We start from the raw sequence: 23,246 nt of genomic DNA on the forward strand, positions 1-23,246 counted from the left end.
CTAGGGAGCCGGGGTTGGAGCTGCGCGGCTCAAGGAGCCCACGAGGCGCGAAGAAATGAATTGAGGGTTCGAATCCCGCCTCGGCTACTTCCGCCAAGGGTGTAATTTTTGAGAGCCACTTTCCCCACCCCGAGGCTCTTAAAGGATCCTAAAGTGAACATGATAAACATTTACCTTCTGATCCGCTACTTAAGAGAGACAATGTACATACAGTGTTTGGCACGATGGCATCAGGAGCTTAGGGAGCAACCAGAGAAGGGAGTAATGCTGGCAGGCCTTTACTCATTTGGGCCCCCAGCTCCTAAAGGCCAATTGTCCTTCCTGGGGGCCCTGTCTGCGGCTGGGCTGAGGGTAGAAACTCCACATCACCTTCTGGAAACTTAGGGCAATATGGGCTTTTGATGACAAATTCATCCCCTCCCGGTTTCAGCTCAAAGCCCCAATCTTGGCCTCAGGCCTCTGGCTTCTTCTCCAGAACCTTGGGGTGGGGGAATGAACGCCCCTAACACCTCTCTCCCTGTCCCATTTGGTTCCCTTCCTCTGTCTGCCTTCCTTCTCCATCTGTCTCTCCCTCTCTAGTTCGTCCCCCACTGTCTCCTCCTCTCCATCTCTGTCTTCTCTCTATGTTTGTCTCCTTCTTCTTCTACTTTGTTTCTTCCATTAATTGTCTGTTTTTTCCCTTTAAGTTTCCATCTTTGTCCTCTCTCTCCAACTGTATCCCCATTTTTCTTATCCTCTCTCTCCAGACTCCCCATGTCTCTCCCCATTTCCCCCATGTCTCTCCCCCTTCTTCTGTCTCTTGGACTCTCTCCCTTCTCTCAGCCCTTCTCTGTGTCTGAGGAGTTTTTTTTCTCTCTGCTGCCAGTGGGAGAAACTGGAGGGGGCTCTGGGTGGGGGGCTGAGGGTCCAGTGTGGGGGGCTCAACCTAGGCCTGGAGTCGAGCCTGGCGGCTTCTCTCGGATCTGGGACGACCATTTCCTCTCTCAGCCTGAGAGTCCACTTGGGTTACCAGTTCAGAACAGTCAGAACTGGAAAAAGAGACTGCTGGTCAGCAAAGCCTTCATACAGGTTGGAGACCCCAGGCCTGTGCCCTTGGGGGGTTCTGTGTGAGTCTCTTTGTACCCCCTGAGAACTGGCTGTATGGCTGCCTCTGCCTGTTTCTGTCACTGCATGACTTAACCTGTGTGAAGATGTGACAGTGTATGTGGGAGGCAAATGGAAATGTGTGCTGGTGGTGGGGGTGAGCAGGTGTCAGGGTCTCACTGTGTACCTGGTCTGCATCTCTGTGCCTGCCAGTGTGTGTGTGTGTGTGTCCAACACACAGGCACAGACAAACTCAGCCCACGGGATGTTTTCCTTTAAGTTGAGATGTGTGCGTGTGACCATATTTTGAACACACAACTGCTTCCTGAATCTGTTGCGTTTCCAGTGTCTTTGGCAAATGGATCTATGTAGGTGTCTGCCAGGCAAATCTGTGGAGACACACACACACACACACACACACACACACACAGATTTCATCTGTCTATCTTTGCTGCTTTGTGCAGCTATTTGTATATCTTGGGTGTCTCTGAGTCTTTGCGCTGTGCTGTTATGTGCACACAGGTGTCATGGTATATGTGTGTGAGTTCTGGAGCCAGGCTACCTTGGTGAAATACCATTGCCAACACTTTCGGACTGTGTGACTGTGGGCAAGTCTCTCACCCTCTCTAAGGCTGTTTTCCCTGCTCTAAAATGAGGCTACACATAGAAGCCAGATCAGATTGCAAGGATTAAATGAAATACAAGGTTTAAAGAGTTTAAAATCATGCTTGACACACAATAGGTGCTGCTGATTTTGGCTATTGTCCTCTGTGATGTGTGGGTGTGTTCGTGTCTGGGGCTCTGATACTCTGCTCCCCCAACCCCCAGGGCCTGCAGCCTCCTGTGCTCTGTTGTGGGGGTAATGTCCAGGGCACTGACCTGTGTTATCTGGCTCTGGTGGCCTGGCCAGGGGGTTCTGGCAATTCGGTATCAGTTCTCATGTGGGAAATCCTAAATATTTACAGTTGGGGCTCCTGGGCTCAGCATCCTGGCTCCAGTCCCAGGCTCTGGTGGGCCGGGCAGGGGGTGGTTACTAAGCCTCCTTCCTCCTGCTCTCTTACTGGCCCCTCCTTTTCCCCAGTTCAGCAGTCCCTACTGTACCCTCAGCTCCTCCTTGGACTTGTGTGCCTGCTGTGAGCCTCACTGGATTCAGGGTCTTAGTCGCGAGAGGTGAGAGGGCAGGAGGGTGGGAGGACTGGTGAAGGCTGATTCTGTCAGTTTGGAGACCTGGGCGTCTGCTTGTCTGGGAGGCTTCTCATGCCTCCTCTTCATCCCAGGCTGAGATCTTGAGGTGTTACACACTCTAGCTCCAGCGGATGTGGTCCATTTCTATTGTGGGGGTCCTGGTGTCTTTGGGGGTCAAGGAGAGGGCCCCACTCTGCCCTTGGGAGCTCCTGCTTGACGTGTGGGTTCAGCTGTGTATGTTCTTTTTTCCAGCTCACAATCCACCCCCTGCTTCCCATATGACTCAGATTAAAAGTCCAAGTCCTCTTTGAGGCCCTCAGACCTTGCACACTTCGTCCCCTCACCTCTCTGCCCTCACCTCCTCCCACTTTCCTCCTCACTCACTCAAAGGTCTCTCTGCTATTCCTTGGGTACATTAAGCAAGGTCCTACCTCAGGGCCTTTGCACTTGCTGTTCCTGCTGCCTCTCTCTTCCTTCAGGTCTTCTCTTTAAAAAGAGGCCCAACCCCTCTATTTAAAATGTTCCCCCAGCCCAGGACTCCCATCCTCTTCCCTGCTTGAATTTTCTCCTAAGCACTTGTCACCCTGACCTACCCACTGTCCATTTTCCCAACCAGGATGTCAGCTCTGCAGGGGCAGAGATTTTGTCTATGTTGGTCATGGCTGTGTCCCCATCACCTGGAACAGCTCTTGGCACACAATAGGTGCTCAAGGATTGTTTGTTGAATATGTGAATGAGGGAATGTGTGTGACAATGAAGACCACAGGACATGTGACTGTGTGGACACCAGGACGTGTAGGTTAGGACATAGCGAAACTTGGTACAGATGGGGTGATGTGGGGACATGTGAGATGTGTGCTGCATGCTAGAAAGTATATGTGGGAGGCATATGTGTCCCCATGTGAGAGGCTGTGAACCCTAAGAATGAAGGCAATGGGGGCCCATATATGGATCCTACAGGATCCGGGATAGGTGGCTACAACTATACACTTTTGAACGAAGACACTTGTAGGAGGTCGTCTGTGAGTTAGGGAACACCTGAGAGGCACAGCAGACCTGGGGCATCTGGGTGTTGGGGGGTCTGTGGCACAGGCACTGTTTTAGGTGCTAGGGACAGAGCAGTGAACACAACCCAGACTCAGCCTCTGGGTTGATATTTTGGTAAAGGAATTCGGACAACAAGCAATGGCAAGTAAACGAGGCAATTTCAGAGAGTGATAATGCTAAAATGAAAAAGACTGTATAGGGAGTGCCCAGCAGGGGAAACTCTAAATGGAGTATACAGGAAGGGCTTCTGAGGAGGGGAGAGCTGAGCTGAGACCTGAGTAAAGAGAGTGGGGGAGCCGTGTTAAAATTCGAGGAAGAATGTTCCAGGCTGAGAAAAGAGCACATGCAAAGACTCTGAGGCAGGAGGATACCAGGTATGTTTGAGAAACAGCAAGGTGCCTGGAGGCCATGGTGCCTGGAGCAGAGACAGCAAGGGACAAGTGGGAGGAAGTGAGGGCAGAGAGGGGACAGCACAGCATGCAAGGCTTTGAGGGCTTCGGGGAGGACTTGGGCTTTTACCCAGAGGGAGGCGGGAGCCTTGGAGGTCCTGAGCAGAGGGGGGACGTAACCTGACTTGGGTGTTCACAGGCACCTTTTGGCCACTGTGGGAGAAACAGACCAGAAGCTGAGGACGGAAGACTGGAGACCTGGGAGGCAGCAGCTGTAAGGAAATCCAGCTGTTGTCTTGAGCTGGGATCATGTGTGTGTGTGTATGTGGGGGGGGGGGTGAGGATGGGAGCATGTGGGGGGGTGAGGGCGGGAGCATGTGGAGGAATTCAGGATCTAAAGAGAAGAGCTGGCGGGTTGGATCTGCTGTCAAGAAAGAGAAGACATGGATGACTCCAGAGTTTTCATCTGAGGGGTGGGAGATGGGGTGTCCACTACTAGACTGAGTTAGTGAGACTTGACCCCCCGCCCCCCGGATTTCTTTAATACGTCAGGTATGGTCCAACCTCAAGGACTTTGCACTTGCTGTTCCCCTGCCAGGGCTGCTCTTCTTCCCTAGACATCCGCATGGCTTCCTTCCTCACCTCCTCCAGGTCTTCCCTCCTCTCAAAATACCCCCTCGCAGATACCCATGTTTCTCCACTCTTTAATTATCTTTAGTACTTAGTGTTGTCTAATACTTTATTAATCTTATACTTTATTTTGTTCCTGGTGAGCAAGGATTTTGTTTTTTTGTTGTTGTTCCCGACTGTATTCCCAGCTCCCAGAACTGAGGCCGGCACACAGTAAGCACTCAGTGTATGCTTGCCGAATGAATGCGTTCAGCACGGCATCTGAGGCGTCTAGCACTCAGTGGAGAGGCCAGGGCGGGATCCCATTGGGTCATTTACAGCTTTGGGTGGGTGGGTGGGAAATGGAGACGGGAGTGTGTGGACTCAGAGCCACGGAGGTGTAGGCACGTGCATTCCCATGTAGGAGCAGCTGGGTTTGGCTCAGGCTGAGATTTGGGTGTCGGGTCTGGGTTCCCGGGTCCTTCCCTCCTTCCTGTTCATCTTCTGCCTGCAGGTCCGCCATGTGGGCACCTGGGCAGCTTACGTTGCAGCTACTGCTCCTGCTGGGCGCGTCGTGTGCGCGGGCAGGTGCTCCGCGCTGTGCCTACACCTTCGTGCTACCTCAGCAGAAGTTCACTGGCGCTGTGTGCTGGAGTGGGCAGGCGGCCGCCGGCCGGGCGCGAGAGGCGGTGAACGCCAGCGAGGTGGCGGCGTTGCGTGTGCGCGTGGGCCGCCACGAGGAGCTGCTGCGCGAACTCCAGCTGCTAGCGGAGGCTGACAGCGCTGTGGCCGGCGATGTGCGTGCGCTGCGCAAGGAGAGCCGCGGTCTGAGCGCGCGCCTGGGCCAGCTACGGGCGCAGCTGCAACACCAGGCGGGCCCCGGCCCTGGAGCGGAGCCCGCCGCAGCGCTGGCGTTGCTTGGCGAACGCGTGCTCAACGCGTCTGCCGAGGCGCAGCGGGCATCTGCCCGCTTCTACCAGCTGGACGTTAAGTTCCGCGAGCTGGCGCAGCTGGTCAGCCAACAAAGTAGCCTTATCGCCCGCCTGGAGCGCCTTTGTCCAGGGGGCGCAGGCGGGCAGCAGCAGGTAACCCCGCTCCGCCCCCCTCCTCCAGAATTGCAGCCACTTCCTGTGCGCATCATTGAAAGATGGGGCCTCCTGCAACCCCACGATCTCTTACACGCATTTCGGAAATCCAAAGTTCCAAAAACCAGATTCCTACCTCTCCTCCCATAACTCATTTGGGTCAAAACGCAACTGGTGGCTACTTATCTATCATGTCCGCTTCATATAAATATTCTTAGGGTCCTATAATCAAACATATTATGTGGATAAAGGCCAAAGACCCATGTTATGGAGATGTTATGTAATGTACAATAGAGACTCCGTATTATCATTTCTAATTGCTGCCATATTATTCTGATATCTGGAACATGTCTGGCCCTGGGTTTTGAAGAGATTATTGCTCTGTGACAGTCCCTACTTTACAGCGTTGTTGGGAGCATTCAGTAATACTCATTGTTGGAGGTGGGCAATATCCCTACTATATAGGAGTTGGAAACAGATTAGTTAAACTGTACACATCTGAGTATGAATTTAAACTCAACTCTGTCTGCTCTTGACAGCCAGAGTTAGACTTTTGGAGATCAATCCACACCCCTGCCTGATCTTGTACCCATCTGGGTGCTGGGAGATTTGGGAGCTAAGTGGCCTGGGCATAGGGTTAGTGCAATCACATTTGACTCTCTTGGTCATCCCAGGTCCTTCCACCACTCCTGGTGCCTGTGGTTCCGGTCAGTCTGGTGGGTGGCACCAATGTCACCAGCAGGAGGCTAGATCCAGCCCCAGAGCCCCAGAGAGACCAAACTTTGAGACAGCAGGGGCCCATGGCTTCTCCCATGCCCACAGGGCACCCTGCTGTCCCCACCAAGCCGGCGGGTAAGATGAGGGCAGAGCTGTTGAGGGTGTCCCGTGCAGCATGAATAGAAGGAAATGAGTAAGGATTTTAATGGCAGATTCCTCTCATGGGGAGAGGACTGGAAGAAATAATACTTTTAATCTGGTGATGGGACAAGAAGGTATGGCTCTTACTCTGATAAAAGACTAAAATTCTTACTATGATATGAAAATAGGAGAGGAGGCACTCTTACTTTGATGAGGACAGTAAATTTAAGACTGCTACTTAGGTGAGAATTTGAGCAGGTTCAGAGTGCCATTTTTGGGACTTCTGGTGAGATCATAGAACCAAGATTTAAGAACCCCAGGCTCCACATGTTCTGTAGGGAGCCAAGAGTGACTTAAAAGTCTCATTCAGGTAAAGAAATGAGTATTGGGGCTCTTATTCTGGTGAGGGAATAGGAGCGGCAAGACTGCTATTCTGGTGAGGGAACCAGTGAGAATTAGGACTCTTACTCCAGTAAGTCCAGGATGTGCCTCCCCCAACACCTCTGTGCCCACAGGCCCATGGCAGGATTGTGCAGAGGCCCACTCAGCAGGCCATAAGCGGAGTGGAGTTTATGAGCTGCGACTGGGCCAGCACGTGGTGTTGGCCTGGTGTGAGCAACAGCTGGAAGGTGGAGGCTGGACTGTGATCCAGAGGCGGCAAGATGGCTCTGTCAACTTCTTCACTACCTGGCAGCACTACAAGGTGAGCACAGGTAGGCAGGGGCAGGGCTGAGCAGGGGAGGTGACCTGCTCCTAACTTCCTGATTTTCCTGCCTTGCCAGGCGGGCTTTGGAGAACCTAATGGGGAATACTGGCTGGGCCTTGAACCTGTACATCAGCTGACCAGCCGTGGGGACCATGAGCTACTGGTGCTCCTGGAGGACTGGGGGGGCCGTGGTGCACGTGCCCACTATGATGGTTTCTCCCTGGAGCCCGAGAGTGACTACTACCGCCTACGGCTTGGCCAGTACCGTGGAAATGCTGGAGACTCTCTTTCCTGGCACAATGACAAGCCTTTCAGCACCGTGGATAGGGATCGAGACTCTTATTCTGGTAGGGAGCTGTTATTCTTGTTGTGGCAGGAGATAAGGGAAGTGGGACTCCTAGTGAGGGAATGAGGTGGGTGGGGTAAGACTTCCCTCTGGTAAGGATCAGGGCATGTAAAAGAACAGAGCACAGGACTTTTATTCTGGTGAGGGGATGGAGAACTCAGATTCCTTCTCTGATGAGACAATAAAAAAAAGTCAGGAGTACTGTTCTGATAAAAGGCAGGGTGTGCATGTGGGGAATACAGCAGGGTATATTTGTGTGTGAGCTAGGACTTATTCTAGGAAGGAAGTAGAGAAGGTATTTTTTTTTTTCCTCCCTGATAAAGGAATGAGGGTAGAGTTCTTAGTTTGCAGAAAGGGTGGGGAAAGTGTGACTTGTGCTTTGGTAAGAGGACAGGGAAGGAATTAAGGCCATTACTCTGAAGAAGGAATTAGAGGTCCAGATGTCTGGCAAAAGCCTGGCACTAGTAAGGTACTGGTAGAGGCTTTTATTCTGGTTAAGAGAACATGGACTCTCTCTCCCCACAGGTAACTGTGCCCTGTACCAGCGGGGAGGCTGGTGGTACCATGCCTGTGCCCACTCCAACCTCAATGGTGTGTGGCACCGTGGTGGCCACTACCGCAGCCTCTACCAGGACGGTGTCTACTGGGCCGAGTTTCGTGGCGGGGCTTACTCTCTCAAGAAGGCTGCCATGCTGATCCGGCCCCTGAGGCTATGACCAGCTGTCCTCTGTCCCTCAGGTCCCAGGGGATGTCAGCAGGAGCCCAAGTTGTCCTGGCTATACCTCCTTCATGGTTTGGTGCAGGCTATGTCCCACAGACCTTCCCATTGTATATCTGTTCCCCAAGGCCCTGAAAACAGGACTCAGGAACCCCCCTGCCAACATCTCCAATCCGGGCGGCTCCCCAAGGGCACTTAGATCTTGGTTTGACCTCATATTTTATAATAACACAAAATATCCACAGACCGTGTCTGGTTTTCATCTGCACCTGGTGGGGTCACTCCCCGTGCCTGCCCTCCTCTTCCTCCTCCTCCTCCTCCTCCTCCTCCTCCAGGTCCTCTAGGATGAGGTTGTCTAGGTCTTCCTGGAGGCCCCCCTGGCTCAGGCAGGTGGCCACAGTGGAGCCACTGCTGATGTGGGGGTTGCTGGGGTGTATAACTTTGGGCAGGTGGTTCTGCTTCCGACTCTTCGGGTGTGCGCAGGACGTTCCAGGCACGTGGGGCTCTGAGGAGGGAAGGGTTCTAAGGTCCAGGGGCATGAGGTCACATGAGACTCTGGGGAGGGGAAGGGCTGAGGTCACAGGTGCAGAGCTATAGGGAATTCAGAAGTGAAAGTCATGGGTATCAGCCACAGGAGACCCAGGGACATGGGCATCACCTGAGAGTCCAGCAGACAAAATAGGAGATAAGAACATGGGCCACTGAGGTGTGAACCACTGGGGGAAATTACAGGCCCTCCTCGGCAAGACCGTGCAAAGTGGCTGATGCCATGGGAGGTGGGTATTAGGAGGGCCAGAGGTGACATAGTGTTGGACGTTATGGAGACTGGGGAGCCACGGAAGATGTGGAAGGAGGGGCTGATGTCATGGGAAGTGACTGAGGCCTTGGGAGGCATGTGGAAGAAGTGGAAGACCACTGTACTTAAGGCCCCAGAGGTGGATGTCCCAGGAGTTAAGGCTAAGTAGACTGCTCAGAGTGTAGGAATGCCACCAAGGATGACCCAGGGCCTTACCTCGCCGGTTGTAGCAGTCGGCAGCTGAACAGGAGTGGGTGTGGGTGCTGCGGTGATCTGTGTCCCGGTCCCAGCGCGGAGGGAGGATCCGTGTCGGATACACGGGAAAGCCGCACCCGTAGCAAGGGGACTGGGACCCCATCTGTGCCCAGCCCCTGGGGGCGGGCAGGGCCATGAGGGTTGGAGAGTGAGACTGGGCCAGGGTGGGGCCAGGACAGGGAGGGAAGGGCTGGGGTGGGGCAGAGCTGAGGGGGTGGGGATGAGTGTCCTCACCGGAAGTTGTGTCTGCACTTTGGGCAGTGGAACTCAGCCACACCCCACATCTTGTCACAAGGCACCGGATCGTACCGCTTCCGACATTTTCTGCACCGGGACACCTGCAGGTGTGGAGTGGGGAGCAGCCTCGCTATCAGAGGGAACTCTGGCAGCTTGATATTGGCCACGGTGGGAATATTTACACCACAGAAATTGGCAAACACTACAAATCTGAGGTCCACAAAAGCTGGTTGTTAAGCATTTACCAGAAGCACAACATTAGAGGGTTCAGAAGCCAGATTTGGGGTTGTGGTTTTGGGGTCAGATTTGATTTCCGTGGTAGTGGTCAAACTGGAGTAAGAGGTCAGGCTTTGGGTTAAGGGTTGAGCTCCTCAAGTTGAAGGTCTGAAGTCCAGCTCAGGGTTGGGGTCTGGGCTGAGATCAAGGATGAGCTCTTTGATGTTCTTAGGGCAGAGGTTCAGACACTGAGGATGGGGCCTGGGAGTGGAATTCAAGACAGAGTCAAAGAGAGTCAAGGTCAGGGGTTGGGTTATTACCTCCTTCCGCTGGGGCACGCGGCGCCACCAGACATGGTCACAGGAGGAGCAGGCAAACTGCCGGTCCACGGCAGGGATGAGGTCTTCCTGGGCGCGTTGGAACATGCGTAGGTTGGCTTCCGTCAGTGGCAGGAGGGAGGTCGCCACTGCCTGTGAGATGGGCAGGGTGTGGGCACTAGAGGATGGTCACTCCTCCTCCACGAACATAAACATCAGCCCTCTTGTCTCAACAGACGCATCTCCCTTCTGCCCCAGGACATACCTCACTCTCCAGAGCATGGGTGTTCGCCCTGCTCTACTGCCCCCATTCCCACACCCTGGACTCACCTGGATGTCCCGGTCCTGCTTCATGTCCTCTGGTGGGTCCTGCATGGAGACACCAGGGGCAAAGGCTGGAGATTCAGCTTAGGCCTCTTGTTGTCTTATTTGTTGGGGGTGGGACTCCTTGATGGGATCCTCTCATCCTCCATATAAGAGTAGGGTGTCCCTAACTAACAAGGAGCTGATTGAAAGCCAGGTGTGTGACCTCAGTTATCTTTATAGCTGCCCTGAGAGGTGGGCATGCCTGTTATCCCGATTGCTCAGATGGGGAAACTAAGGTCCAGAACCAGAAAAGGGCTTGCCTGAGATCACCCTGACTGAGTGCAGTGGAGCAGGCCTGGACTCCATGCTCCCTTCCTGCTGGAAAACGCCACACATTTGTTGGCATTGGGATGGGTTGCCTCTTTGAGGCCTTGTTGCTTTAGGCTAAGTGTTATGGCTCTGGGTTCTGATAGATGCAGGTCCCACCCCACTCCCCTTCTATTACTTCCAGCTGTGGGAGCACGGCTAAGCCACTCCCCCTGGGTCCTATCTCAGGGCCCAGGCTCTGACTCTGGGTGGCTGGGGTTCATATCTCAGTTGCCACCTTCCTGTGCATAATCCTGGCCATTGACTTCACCACTCTGTCTCTGTTTCCTCATCCTTAAAATGGGGTGATAAATAATAGGACCTGTCTCATAGGGTCGCTGTGGTGATGAAATGAGTCAACAAGTAAAATTCTTGGAGTCCTGCTGCAAGTGAAGTGCTCAATCAATGCTACTCTTTGCCATTATTTTATCATATTCTCTATAGGTATAAGTTTATTACACTCTTTAACAACTCTATGCTGAGCCTTCAGGCAGGCGAAATCCACATTTCATCAGCCACCAAAGCTATCTAAAGGGCAAAATAGCCATGATGCGTCTGTGCCTCAAAGCCTTTCTTTCATTCATTTATTCATATGTTCTATTCATGAGCTCGCTCCCCTGCCCCTCTCTTCTCCCTCATTTCCTGCTCATCCTAGCCTGTCTGCTGGTTCCTTTGCTCATGCCATTCTCTCTTCCAGGAAGACCTTTTCCACTTCCTCCATTCCCAAGGATTGCTCTTTTCCAGTCTTGAAGAGTTGGCACCACTCCAGGAAGGTTCCCTGACCTCTAGGGTTCCTCTATGATGACATTAATCTTGGCTCATGTCACTGCCTCGTTTCATGTCTCTCTCTCTCTCCCATTTAATATCATCAGCATGTAATAAGCACCTACTGTTTGCAGGCTCCCTGGCAGGATACACGACCAAGAAGCGAATGAGTAAATGTGGGTGGACCATGAGCTGTGGACTGGCAATGTACTGAGGAGGCTCACCATGGATGGGCTGGGTTCCCTCTAATCCCCCTCCCCAGTAACCCCACCCTTTGAGGGGAGGAGGGCAGTTTACCTGGGCATCCAGGTCATTACTCAGTTCCTGTCCATCTCTCTGCTTTACCCCTGGTCGGGAGAGTTAAGTGTAAGTGAAGGCCCTTGATCCTGTGGGAGTTTCAAGGTCTCCGGAGCCCCAATACAGACTCTCCCCAAGAGATGATCTCAATGTCTCTTCCTACCCTCCGCGCAGATCGCACTTCCATGCGCGGAACCCCCACCAGGCCCAGGATCCCTCGCTGCTCACCGTACACGATGGAGCGGCCCACTCCGGTGTGGTCGCTGCCGAATTTCCTCATCAGAGTCCCCGCCTTCTTGGAGGAGACCTTCCCATGAAACTTCTCCCGGAGGCGCCTGACGCTCTTCTCCAGCTGAAGTGAGGACAGGGGGGGCTCCGATGGGGGAAGAACAATTGTCCCTCCCCCATTTCTAGGCATCCTTCTCCCGGCCTGAACTTGACCCTTGGTTTTGGCCTTCTCACCCCCACCCCATCCCTCCAGGGAATTTCCCGGAAAAAGCCAAAGTCCCCACGGTTACTGGGGGAGGGTGCGGACTGGGGAGAGCGTCCCAGGCTTGGGAGGAGGTCGGCCAGGTAACCCCTCGCCTCTGACCCTTGACCCTGCTGCCCCCGCTTTTTGTCGAGGAGGCCGCATCTCGTCTGGGGGAGATGGCGGTCACTCTCCTTTTGAGGTGGGGACGAGAGCCAGCCCCGGGGAAGGTGTGGGCTTCGGAGTACCCAGAAACTGCAAAACCCTCTCCGCGGCCCCGGCCCCTCCCTGGCATCTCTTGCTGGCCCCCAGCCCAGCTGCAGCCATCTCCTACCTCCACGCCTTCCTGCGACATGGTGACGGCCACGCAGTTCCCTGCGAGGGTCCGCACTGCGCGCTCGGCGGCCCCCTACCTGGGCGCGCCACGAGGTCCAGCAGCGCGCAGGGCAGGGGGCGGGGCTCCGCGCAGGCTCCGCCCTTCCTTCCTGGCCTTCTCTTTCGCTTTCGGTGTTGGGGGGGCGCGCTAGCTCGGTCCTGGCTCCGCCTCTGCTCTTGCGCCTCCAACCCAGGAGGGCGCCCGGGGTCTGCACCCTGCGGCTGAACGCACAGACTTCGGGCAGGGGAGGCGGCGCGGCCTCTGCAGTCGGTCACATGTCCCCACGCTGCGCTGGGTCCGCGTTTTCACGTCTCTCGTGGGGGTGGGGCCCATCGGAAGGCCGCAGCGAGTCTCCGACCCACTCGTGCGGCCCTCGGCCCACAGCTCGCGCTCCCCCAGTTCCTCGCCCTCTTCCCTCACCCGGGAATCAGGCATTAATGGGGGACCTGGACTCCTTTCTCTCTCTGAGTCTCTTTCCCGGCCAGTTCCCCTCTCTGAACCTCAGTTTACCCCTCTATAAAATGGGGGTGATAATAGTGACTACATCCTGAATGTCCGTGTGTGTGCGTGCCGGTGCACGCCAGGATTCTAGACCCTGGGTAGAATGCTTAGTAGTACTTGGCATGCAAACTGGTAGGTAAACTAGTCACTGGGCCAGCTACTCTGTGCAGGTCCAAAGGGACAGGCAGTGGGGAGATGGGGGAGGTGCTTGTTAAAAATACAGGTTCCTAGTCTCAGCAGAATCTGGCTGTCTGCGGTTCCAATGAATCCACATTGTAAATCCAAAGACTGAGAACCCCGTGGTCCAAGACGATTCCAACCCGCCCAGCACAGGGGTCTGGAGGAGCCCTTAGGAGGGGCTCTGGCCCAGTTTGGAGGCTTCAGGATGTCTTCTTGGAGGAGGGGATGGCTCGTATAGAGTCCTTGAAGTTTGAGGTCTTAGCTAGGTGAAGACTAGAGTGGGGAAAAGAAGTAGCTAATGCAAAGACCCCAGAATCAGGAGAGGCCCTGGCGCTTTAGGTCAGGGCTTCTCAGACTCCTTATTGCTGATATTTTGGTCTGGAGAGTTTTTTTTTGCTGTGGGGCCTGTCCTGTGCTTTGTAGAATGTTAAGCAGCCTCCCTGGCCTCCACCCACTAGATGCCAGTGGCACCTCCTCCTCTAGTCCTGACAACTGAAGATGTCTCCAGACATTGCAAGATGTCCTCTTGGGGGAAGAATTACGTTAGGATAAGTGACTCTAAAAATTTTTTCCAACTGTCAACCCCTATCAGTAAAAATGTTGCAGCTCCACACCTGGACGAATATTTATTTATAAATGATACACAAATAGATTCTGTAGATTATTTTATAATACATTTATTACATAAAGATATTCTTTAGCAAACAAAAAACTGGAGATAAAAAATGTGTTCTAATGTTTTCTGCTTGAATCCTAAAGCTTTGTTTGTAGGTCTGGAGACTACTCTATCAGTGAATGTAAACAGTTCATGGTCTTTGTGGCCGAATGGTGGAATATCAGGCAGGGATGGGGTCTGTAGGCTGCACAGAGGACCTAGGATTTTGTCCTGAGGGAAGTGGAGAGGCAAGGAGGGTCTTTCTCATTATAGTTGCCAATTACTACTTACTCAGTGGAGGGGGAGATCACAGCTATGTCCTCTCTTGGCCAGGGTAGACACCAAGTGGGTAGAAAACATGTGGGAGACCAACCCAGTTATGACAAAAATCAGGACTGTTAGATTCTCATGACACCATGTTGAGTAAGCTCTGTGCCAAGCACTGTGCCAGGCACTGCGGACAGAACATCAAACAAAGCAAAGACCCTGCCCTCATAAGGTGTCATTCTAGTGGAGGAGATAGACAAGAAACAAACATATAATTGGGCAGGAAATAAGCACTAGGGTAAAACATGAACTGAGGTGGGGGGACAGGGAACAGGGAATCAGGGAAGGCAGTGGGAAGTATCATCTCAGGGGAGACCTGAAGGAGGTGGAGGAAGAGACTGCCAGGCAGAATGAACAGCAAGTGCAAAGGTCCTGAGGTGGGAGCAAGGGACTGTTATTAGCAGCTGTAATATTTCTCTATTGCTGCATAACTAATCATCTCCAGACTTACTATTTTATATGCTTTCTGTGTGTTAGGAATCCAGGAGCAGCTTTACTGGTCGGGGTCTCTGGCTGTAGTCTTCTGAAGGTCTGCTGGGCTGGAGGATCTGCCTCCAGGGTGGCTCACTCACAGGGCTGGCAGGCGGATGCTGATTGTTGGTGAAATTCCTCAATCCTCCCTACCTAAGATACTTGAGTATACTCCCAATGTGGCAGCTGGCCTCTCTAGAGTGAGCCAAGAAAAGGAAAGTCAGGTGGAAGTTTTATCTTTTTATGACCTAGCCTTGGAAATCACAGTGCCTCACTCCTGCTGCCACCTTCTGTACTTTGCAATGGAGTCACCAGATGCAGCCTATGATCAACAACAGGGGAATAAAGACCCTGCCCTCTTCTCTCCTTCTACCCTCCCATCACCTACTGGAGCCTCTCACTGGCTGCACCAGAAGGCAAGGAGGGCAAGGGAGCCAGTCATACTGTCAGCTGCTTGGGACACAGAGCTGGGGGAGAAAGGTGAGAGTCCATTGGGAAGGACAAATGGAACACCTAACTGAAGTATTATTGAATGTTGTCATTGTACATGAACAGAAAAACGAACATTCCCAGCAGTCACATGGGGGTGCTGTCTACCCACCAACATTTGTGGCCATCTGGGCCTGGCCAGATGTGGCTTGTTTATGGAGTGGTGTGAGCATTACTGCATCCTTTGTCTTTATCAAATGGTGTGGAAAAGGAGTAAATGGACGTGCTGATAACAGTGATAAGATGTGTAGTCTCTGACACTTTAGTATAATTGAGTCAAAGATGAGTCCATTTGATTCATCTATTCATTAATTTGACAGACATGTGTCAGGTGGCTCCTATGGGGCAGACATTTTGCCCTTCTGGTGTCATGGTCTTAATGGGAAAGAGAAACATGAAGCAGATGATATTGCAAGTAATTATGTTTATGGTATATACCAAAAAAAGAAATGGAGAAGTCCATGAAAAAGGATTACAAAGGGAACCTGACCTGGGTAGGGTGGTCGGGGAGGGCTTCATGGAGGAGGTGCCTCTTGAGCTGAATCCTAACACTTTCTGAAAACTGTGCCAAGTGTTTTAAACTATGAATCTCATTTGATCCTCATAGGAACTCTATGGAGCAGGTTCATTTCTTTCTTTTTTTTTTTTTTTTTTGATTTCACGAATCTGCTCAAGGGATGAATAGGAGCTACTTAAGTAAGGAAGTGCAGGGCAGAGGGGCATCATGTGCAAAGGCCCTGAGGTGGGAAGGGGCTTGGTCTATTGAAGGAAGCTGAAAGTCAGCGTGGCTGGGGCTTAGCGAGGAGAGAGGAGGAGTGCCGGAAGGTGAAGCTCATGCTAAAAGCAGCAAATCTTGACCTTCGGCTGGACCCTTTGAGGCTTAAGCTGGCGACTGTATGTTTAACTCTGGAGGAAGTGGACATGACTGGAGCATGTGCGTGCTTTTCACCATCCAGTCAATTTCCCTCTCAGTTTAACCAAATGGGGAACTTCAGGAATTCCCAGGGTTGGAAGTATGGGGAAATGGGAAATCTTTAAAACTGTTGGAGAGGGCGTCTCTTGGTAGAACCTTCAGAGAGGGCAACTTGGAAAAACCCACTAAAATACTAACCATGCTGAATTAAACCATTTCTTTCATTTTCTGTATTCTGATGCTTTGACAGGTAGGGCTTTGCCGACCTTGGGGTCACTGCCCCTCCCTGGGCATACACAAACACTGTGCGGGCATTTGTGTGTGTGGATCTCTCCACCACTGTACTTTCCACATTGAGTATTCCTCTAACAATTGGAAAAAAAAATTGGCATCACTTTCGTAATCAGAACCAAAATATATATATAAGATAAATCCAATTATTTTTTCAATTAATATTCATGAAATCCTGGAAACATATCTTTGACAATGGCACATAACTCTGGTGAGAAGTAATCTGGGATTTCATAATTTGCGTAATCTTCAGTGAATAGAATGTCCTTTACAGCACAATAATCTGTTGTTCAAGTTTTGTGAAATCAGCTTCAAATACATTTCCAGGAATGCATATGTGAGGAAGTTGAATAACGTGTCTGAGGCTCTGCTCAGATGAAGTCAATGAGTGGAGAAATCTCAGTGGCTTTGAATACCCTGAGTCTATCCAGGGCTCGCTGGGCACCATGATCTATGGGCTTGGGGCTATCAAGTCACCCCTTAGCCTTCTGGCTTAGGTGTCACTGTCCTTTTTTCAGATGCAGAATCTGAGTTTCAGAGCAATTAAGCAAATCATGCAGGACACCCAGCTTATAAGTGGCATAGCCTGAACTTGAACACAGGCCAGCTGACCTCAATGCTCCTTTAAGCCGTAATTGAGGACAAGAAGTATAGAGGTCAAGGGGTGCACTTTGGAATGAAATGGTCTGGCTTTGAGTCAATTGCTAGCTCTTTTGCAATTTCTTCGCCTTTTGGAGTCTCAGTTTCTCCATCTCTGAAATGGGAGTAGAGTTGTTGTGAGGGTTCCATGAGTTAATGTTGATGAACCATTCAGACCCGCACCGTCTGACAAGGTAACCACTGGCATTTGAGCCCTTGAAATGAGGCAGGTCATAATTAAGATGTGCCGCCAGTGTCATGCTTGATTTGGGAGACTTATGTAAGATAACACATCTATAACTTTTTATATTGATTACATGTTGAAGTGATAATATTTTAAATATGTTGGGCTAAATAAAATTCTATAATTAATTTCACTGGTTCCTTTTTACATTTTTAACGTGACTACTAGAAGATTTAATATTACAAACGTGACTTGCTTTATATTTTTACAGGAACTTGCTGAATTAGAGGATACCAAGGAAAGAGCGACCCTCCAAAAAGCACGTGGCTGTTTTTATTACCACACCATCATGGCTTACATTGCTTTTACTCACGTGTGGCCTGTGGGAAACAGTCCTCTGCTCCAGCCCTGGGCCTGGGGGCCCCATCAATGTCCCCTGTCATAGCTACTGGCAGCAGAAACATCCACAGTTAATCATTAACCCTACAGTCCAGAAAGCTCTCCAAGAAAGTATTGGGAAAGTGCCTGAGGTGCCCGCACCAGACCCTTAGCTCTGGAAGCTGGGATGGCCAAGTGATTTCATCTCTTTATATTTTAATTTTGAAAATTCAAATTTGTGGCTACTCCTCACCCTAAACCAGGACCCTCTTCCCTTTTTCTTTTCTGATTGTAAAAGTAAAACATACTTATTCTGGAAAAAAGAAAAAGAAAAAGAAAGTTCAGCATTAAGAAATGTTTGATTTGGAAAGAGGAAGTCTGCGTACCAGGAAAGGAAAACCTTATGTTATAGTTTTGCCTGGGGCCGTTGGGGTGGCCATAAATGTGGAGTAAAGGGGACATGCAAGCAAGTGGTGGACAGCTCTAGTCACTGCAGCAGGGTGGAGGGTGGGATTCTCCGGTGAAGAGCACCACATTTTCTTTCCTATATGTCTGTCTTTTGGGAAATCCTTTTCTAGAATGTCTTCATGTCTCCATAAACAAACAAACAAACAAACAAATAATAGAAGGGGTGTAGCTCCTCATTGTCCTGGCCCCTGAATAAGCCCCATTCAATCTGATACATATTCTTCCAGGTTTTTCCTTTTTGCTTTTCTATCTGACAATATAGTCAAAGAAAAACAATAGCTTTAAAATATGTCCAGATTTCCGAACCAACAGATTTGAGATCAAAAGAGGAACTTAGTTACTGGACAATCCAGTGTGTCAGGGAGATACACACCCTTTAAGTGCCTCTGTCTTCTCATTTATAAAGCAGGAAGATACCAGCTGCCATCTGATGGAGTTGCTGAGAGAAGTAAAGACGTTAATGTGTGTGAAGTGCTTAGACAGGAGCCTGCAAGTAATAGGTGCTCAAAAATGTTTGTTTTGACTCTTGTTACAAGACTTCGGTTCAGACGAGAGTCCAGGATGCCTCTCTGCCACTTACAACCCTGAGCCCATGACTGAACTCACTGAAGCACTTTGTTTGCTCATCCATAAAACGGGATCATAGTACTTGTACTAATTGTAGGATTAAATGAGAGAATGAGACACACAGGAGATACCCATTCTTCCTTAAAGGGGTTCCAGGGGTATCAATAAGAATCACAATGCTCCATATGGATGTCCTGGTTGGGGGAGGAGGGAGCATCTGGGCAGTACTCTAGAAGGAGGTGGTATGTGAGATGCAGTAGTCTACAGGTGTGGAGTTGGAGTGGGAGAAGGAGGAAGAGCTGAACTAAGAGTTCTTGAACTTTCCAGAGCATCAGGACCTCACTGGGGGCTTGTTAAAAGACAACTTTCCAGTGCCCGCCCCAGACCTATTGCAGATGCTGAGGCAGTGAGAAGCTGCTTGCTCCTACATGACACGGGGTCTTATCTATTCAATAAGTGCCAGGCATTGATGTTATGTAAAATTTCCTGAGGCCAAGAAACCAAAGAAAGAGGCTGATGATTCTATCATTACATCATGTGTTTATTAAGGAAACTTACATATGAGGAGCATCTTGGCCGGTGGCAAGATGACATGGAAATCCTCTGCCACATTCAGCAGATGTTAAAGGGTTGTATAGGACAGGGCAGGGTGGATGGGGGCTGCTGGGGCGTGACCTGCCCCAGATAAGGGGAAACACAAGAGGAAAATACCTTACGTATCTGCCCAGGCAGGGCTAGGGCCTGTTCCAGGAATCGGCATGTCAGACAGTCTCTGAGGGAATTTACAGGAAGTGATCTCTGTTCTGGCCCAGATCTAACTGGATCTAGCAAGGAAGGTTTGGCAGCGGTCAGGTCATGGAACAGTGTTTCCTCTACAATCGCTCTGGAAGTGAGGAAAATAGACAAAAATCCCTTTCCTCAAAGAGTTGACATTCTAATGGAGGAGACAGTAATGTGAAGATTTATTGATAGTGGCTGCCAATATGATCAAACAGTCAAGATCTGGGGTGAGACAGTCCTGGGTTCAAATCCTCCTCCTTCCAACAACTCACTCTTCTGTGACCAGTGTAACTTTGCCATGCTTGAGTAGGGCAGAGAAACTGGGTTTCCGATGAGAGTGAAGACTAAGACAGTTTCACTGAGAGATCTCTAATAACATGGAGATGCTGGACAGGATCCAGGTGGTGGCAGACTCTGATGGCCACTGTATTAGTTATCCACTGCTCTGTAACAAGTTATCCCCAAATTTAATGGCCCAAAACAACAAACTTTTATTTCCTCATGGTTCGTGTGGGCCAGGAATCCGCATACAGTTTAGCTACATGCCTCTGTGTTTCTCACGAGGTGGCAATGATGGTGTCAGTTGGGACTGCCATCATCTCAAGCCTTGACAGATGTGGTGGAATTTAGGTCTACCATTTTATTATTTATTTTCTGCTCATCTCCTTTGATTTTTATTCTTCTTCTTCAAGTGAAATTTAGAACTTTGTTTAGTCCCCTCTCTCTTCCCCTCTTTATGTGGGGTTTGTCATGTGTATTATAACTATAATGTCTCATCAGTCATCGTTTTACTTTTTGCTTTTGGCCATCAAGTATTTCAAAGAAGTCTACGGCCATGCTGCCCTGAACGTGCCCGATCCCGTCTGATCTCAGAAGCTAAGCAGAGTTGGGCCTGGTTAATACTTGGGTGTGAGACCACCTAGGAAGAACGGGTGCCGTAGGCATTAAAAAATATATTTTAAAGAACTTAAGAGGAGAGAAATAGTCTATTATATTTACCTGGAGATTGACCATTTCTGTAGGTCTTTGTTCCTAAAGTTTTAACCTTTTTTTGGGGGGTGGGGATTAGGGGTATTATTTTCCTTCTGTTTGAAGAACTTTCTTTAATCATTTTTTTAGATCAGGTTTACTAGCAAACAATGGTATTAGTTATCCTTTGTTTGAGAATGTCCTTCTTTGACCTTCATTCCTGAAGGACATTTTCACTGCATATAGAATTTCAGGTTGACAGTTCTTTTCGTTAAGCACTGGAAAAATATTGTTCCACTTCCTCCATCCTCATGTTTTCTGATGAGAAATCTGTAGTCACCGAAACAGTGTTTCTGTGTACACAATGGTTTGCCCTCTCTGGCTGCTTTCCAGAGTTTTTCTCTGTTTTTAGTTTTAGGCAGTTTGATTACAATGTGTCTGGGCATGGACTTCTTTAAGTTTATTCCGCTTGGGGTTTGCTGAGCTTCTGGAATCTGTAGGCTTGTGTCTTCTGCCATTTAGGGGAGTTTTCAGCCATTATTTCTTCAAAATTTTTTTTCTGCGTTACATCTTTTTCTCCTGTCTTTCTGGGACTCTCTGATGATAAAGATATTGGACCTTTTAGTCTCACAGCTCTGTTGTTGAGATTGGGTAATTTCTATTGCTCTATCTTCAAGTTCATTGACTCTTTCCTCTACTACCTCCATTCTATTATTTAGCCCATCCTGTGTACACCACTGTTCACAGCAGCACTATTTATAATAGCCAAAATATGGAAGACTCACATGTCTATCAACAGATGAATGGATAAACAAAGTGTGGTATATAAATACAATGGAATAATATTCAGCCATTTAAATAAATAAGAAACTGAGACAACCTATAACTTTGATAAATCTTAAACATATTATACAAAGTGAAAGAAACCAGACATAAAAGGTCACATAGTGCATGATTCCTTTTATATGATGTATCTAGGATAGGCAAATCTATAGAGACGGGAAGCAGATTAGTGGTCACAAGGAAATGAGAGGTAGAGGTAAGTGGGGAGTGATTACTTAATAGGTACAGTGTGTTTTTCTGGGGTGATAAAAAGGTTTTTAAACCAGAGAGAGGTAGTAATTGCACAATATTGTAAATATACTAAGTGCCACTGAATTGTACCCTTTAAAATGGTTAATTTTTTATGTGAATTTCACCTTATTAAAAACAAAAACTTCAATCTATGGTGGATAGAAATATGAACTGCCAAAAGTATTAGGATCTAATTTAGGAATATATGTGAAAGTTTAAATTTACCCACTAGGAGCCGGCTGAAAGAGTTCTCAGTGCCCAAACTGGAATGATTTCAGCAACAAAAATTATTGTGTTATAACCCAAAGTATAAAGTGTGTCCATGCATCCTTACCGATATAAATAAAGAATTAAATTAATTAATTAACAGAGGAGAAGAGACTAATCTCTCATGCATGAGAATTTTAAATAATTGATAGTCCACCCTGAAGGAAGAGGAATATAGCTCCCCACCCCTTAAAATGGACTGCACTGAGAAACTCTTTTCAAAGAGCACATTATGGAAAAGGGAGAGGACATAGTAACTTCTTAGCAGAGAAACCCAACAAACACTACTTCAGTCAGCTGACCAAGGTCAACATCGGTTGTCATAAATCATGTTGATAGTATACACCCTGGATATGATATGATGAAAGTGGCACTTCTGTGACATTCCTTTCCCAAACTCATAACCTTATGAGTCTAATTATGAAAAAATATCAGATAAATCCCAGTAAAGGATCATTCTACAATATTCCTGAACAGCATTTCTCAAAATTGTCAAGAACATCAAAAACAAAAAGTCTGAGAAATTGTCACAGCCAAGAGGAACCTAAGGAGACATGACAACTAAATGTAATATGGTATTCTGGATGAAATCTTGGGAAAAGGACATTAGACGAAAACTAAGGAAATCAAAACTATAGACTTCAGGTAATAATAATGTATCAATATTGACTTACTAATTATAACAAATGTATTATACTAATGTAAGATGTTAACAATAGAGAAAATTTGTGGGGGTATATGAGAGCTCTCTATACTATCATCTCAATTTTTTCCGTGAATCTAAAACTTACATGAAAACAAAGTATTTAAAAAGTATACCCACACTTTGCCATTGAGGGACATCTGTATAGGGTGGTGAGTGCATAGGCTCTGGAGCCAGATTGCTTGGGTACCAAGCTGTCACTTACTATCTGTAATTGGCAGCCTCCAAGATAGCTTCCTGGTAGTAATGCCTGTGAAGTCTTTTCCCATAATGGATAGTACTGGCTTGTGTGACCAACAGAGTGTTGTGGAAATGATGGGTGATTTCTGAAGCTAGGTTGTCAAAGACACTTTGGCTTTCTTCTTGCTCGTTCTCTTAGATCACTTGCTCTGGGGAAAGCCAGCTGCCATATTACAAGGACATTCAAGTGGCACTGTGCAGAGATTCCCATGGAAAGGAACTGAGTCCTCCCCCTGACAACCACCACCAACTTGCCAGTCTTGTGAGTGAGCCACCTTGGAAGTGGTTCCTTCAGCCCTAGTCAAGTCTTCAGATGACAGCAGTTCCAGCTGATGTCTTGATTGTCACCTTATGAAAGACCCCTGAGCCCAAACTGTGCAGCAAAGCTGCTCCCTGTGGATTCCTAACCCACAGAAACTGTGAAAGATAATAATTATTTATTTCTTTAAGCTTCTACATTTTGGAGTAATTTGTTTTATAGCAATATAAACTAATGCATTAACTAAGAGATAGGCACATTTTATCCCTAAAAGGCCAGATAATAAATATTTTAGGCTTTTCAGGTCACATACAGTCTTTGCTGCACATTCTTCTTTTTTTACTCTTTAAAAAAATGTATAAACATTCTTAGCTTGAGGGCTGTACAACACCAGGTTATGAGCCCCCCTCCCTCCCTCTTTTCTTTCTTCTTTCCTTCTTCCCCAGCCTTCTCTTTCCTTTTATT

General features: G+C 49.0%; 2 protein-coding genes and 1 pseudogene across 2 annotated transcripts; 2 read left to right on the forward strand and 1 right to left on the reverse strand.

The window, feature by feature from the left end:
• The first annotated feature begins 2,131 nt into the window (after positions 1-2,131).
• On the forward strand, positions 2,132-8,047 carry ANGPTL6 (angiopoietin like 6). Its single transcript, XM_016153558.2, has 7 exons — positions 2,132-2,253; positions 3,904-3,978; positions 4,828-5,398; positions 6,073-6,250; positions 6,772-6,959; positions 7,039-7,309; positions 7,834-8,047. Exons 3-7 carry the CDS (start codon positions 4,835-4,837, stop codon positions 8,022-8,024), a joined length of 1,392 nt encoding a protein of 463 aa, XP_016009044.1. The 5' UTR covers positions 2,132-2,253; positions 3,904-3,978; positions 4,828-4,834; the 3' UTR covers positions 8,025-8,047.
• SHFL (shiftless antiviral inhibitor of ribosomal frameshifting) lies at positions 7,424-12,523 on the reverse strand. The gene is made up of 8 exons (XM_016153620.2): positions 12,385-12,523; positions 11,810-11,933; positions 11,582-11,631; positions 10,178-10,216; positions 9,851-10,000; positions 9,312-9,415; positions 9,039-9,193; positions 7,424-8,531 (listed from the first exon to the last, which is right to left on the reverse strand). Exons 1-8 carry the CDS (start codon positions 12,403-12,405, stop codon positions 8,305-8,307), a joined length of 870 nt encoding a protein of 289 aa, XP_016009106.1. The 5' UTR covers positions 12,406-12,523; the 3' UTR covers positions 7,424-8,304.
• Positions 12,524-20,094: 7,571 nt separating this feature from the next.
• LOC118612585 lies at positions 20,095-20,213 on the forward strand (annotated as a pseudogene).
• Positions 20,214-23,246: the final 3,033 nt, after the last annotated feature.

The sequence above is a fragment of the Rousettus aegyptiacus genome, unplaced genomic scaffold, assembly GCF_014176215.1.
Source record: "Rousettus aegyptiacus isolate mRouAeg1 unplaced genomic scaffold, mRouAeg1.p scaffold_m13_p_16, whole genome shotgun sequence".
NCBI lineage: Eukaryota > Metazoa > Chordata > Mammalia > Chiroptera > Pteropodidae > Rousettus > Rousettus aegyptiacus.

Bases quoted from the DNA above. Each gene is read 5' to 3' on its own strand.
- ANGPTL6 (XM_016153558.2), top strand. From the start codon at position 4,835: ATGTGGGCACCTGGGCAGCTTACGTTGCAGCTACTGCTCCTGCTGGGC. The intron at 5,399-6,072 runs GTAACCCCGCTC...TGGTCATCCCAG, and splicing joins GCGCAGGCGGGCAGCAGCAG to GTCCTTCCACCACTCCTGGT. The intron at 7,310-7,833 runs GTAGGGAGCTGT...CTCTCCCCACAG, and splicing joins GGATCGAGACTCTTATTCTG to GTAACTGTGCCCTGTACCAG.
- SHFL (XM_016153620.2), bottom strand. From the start codon at position 12,405: ATGTCGCAGGAAGGCGTGGAG. The intron at 9,416-9,850 runs GTAATAACCCAA...CCACACCTGCAG, and splicing joins GCGTGCCCCAGCGGAAGGAG to GTGTCCCGGTGCAGAAAATG. The intron at 9,194-9,311 runs GTGAGGACACTC...GCCCGCCCCCAG, and splicing joins AAGTGCAGACACAACTTCCG to GGGCTGGGCACAGATGGGGT.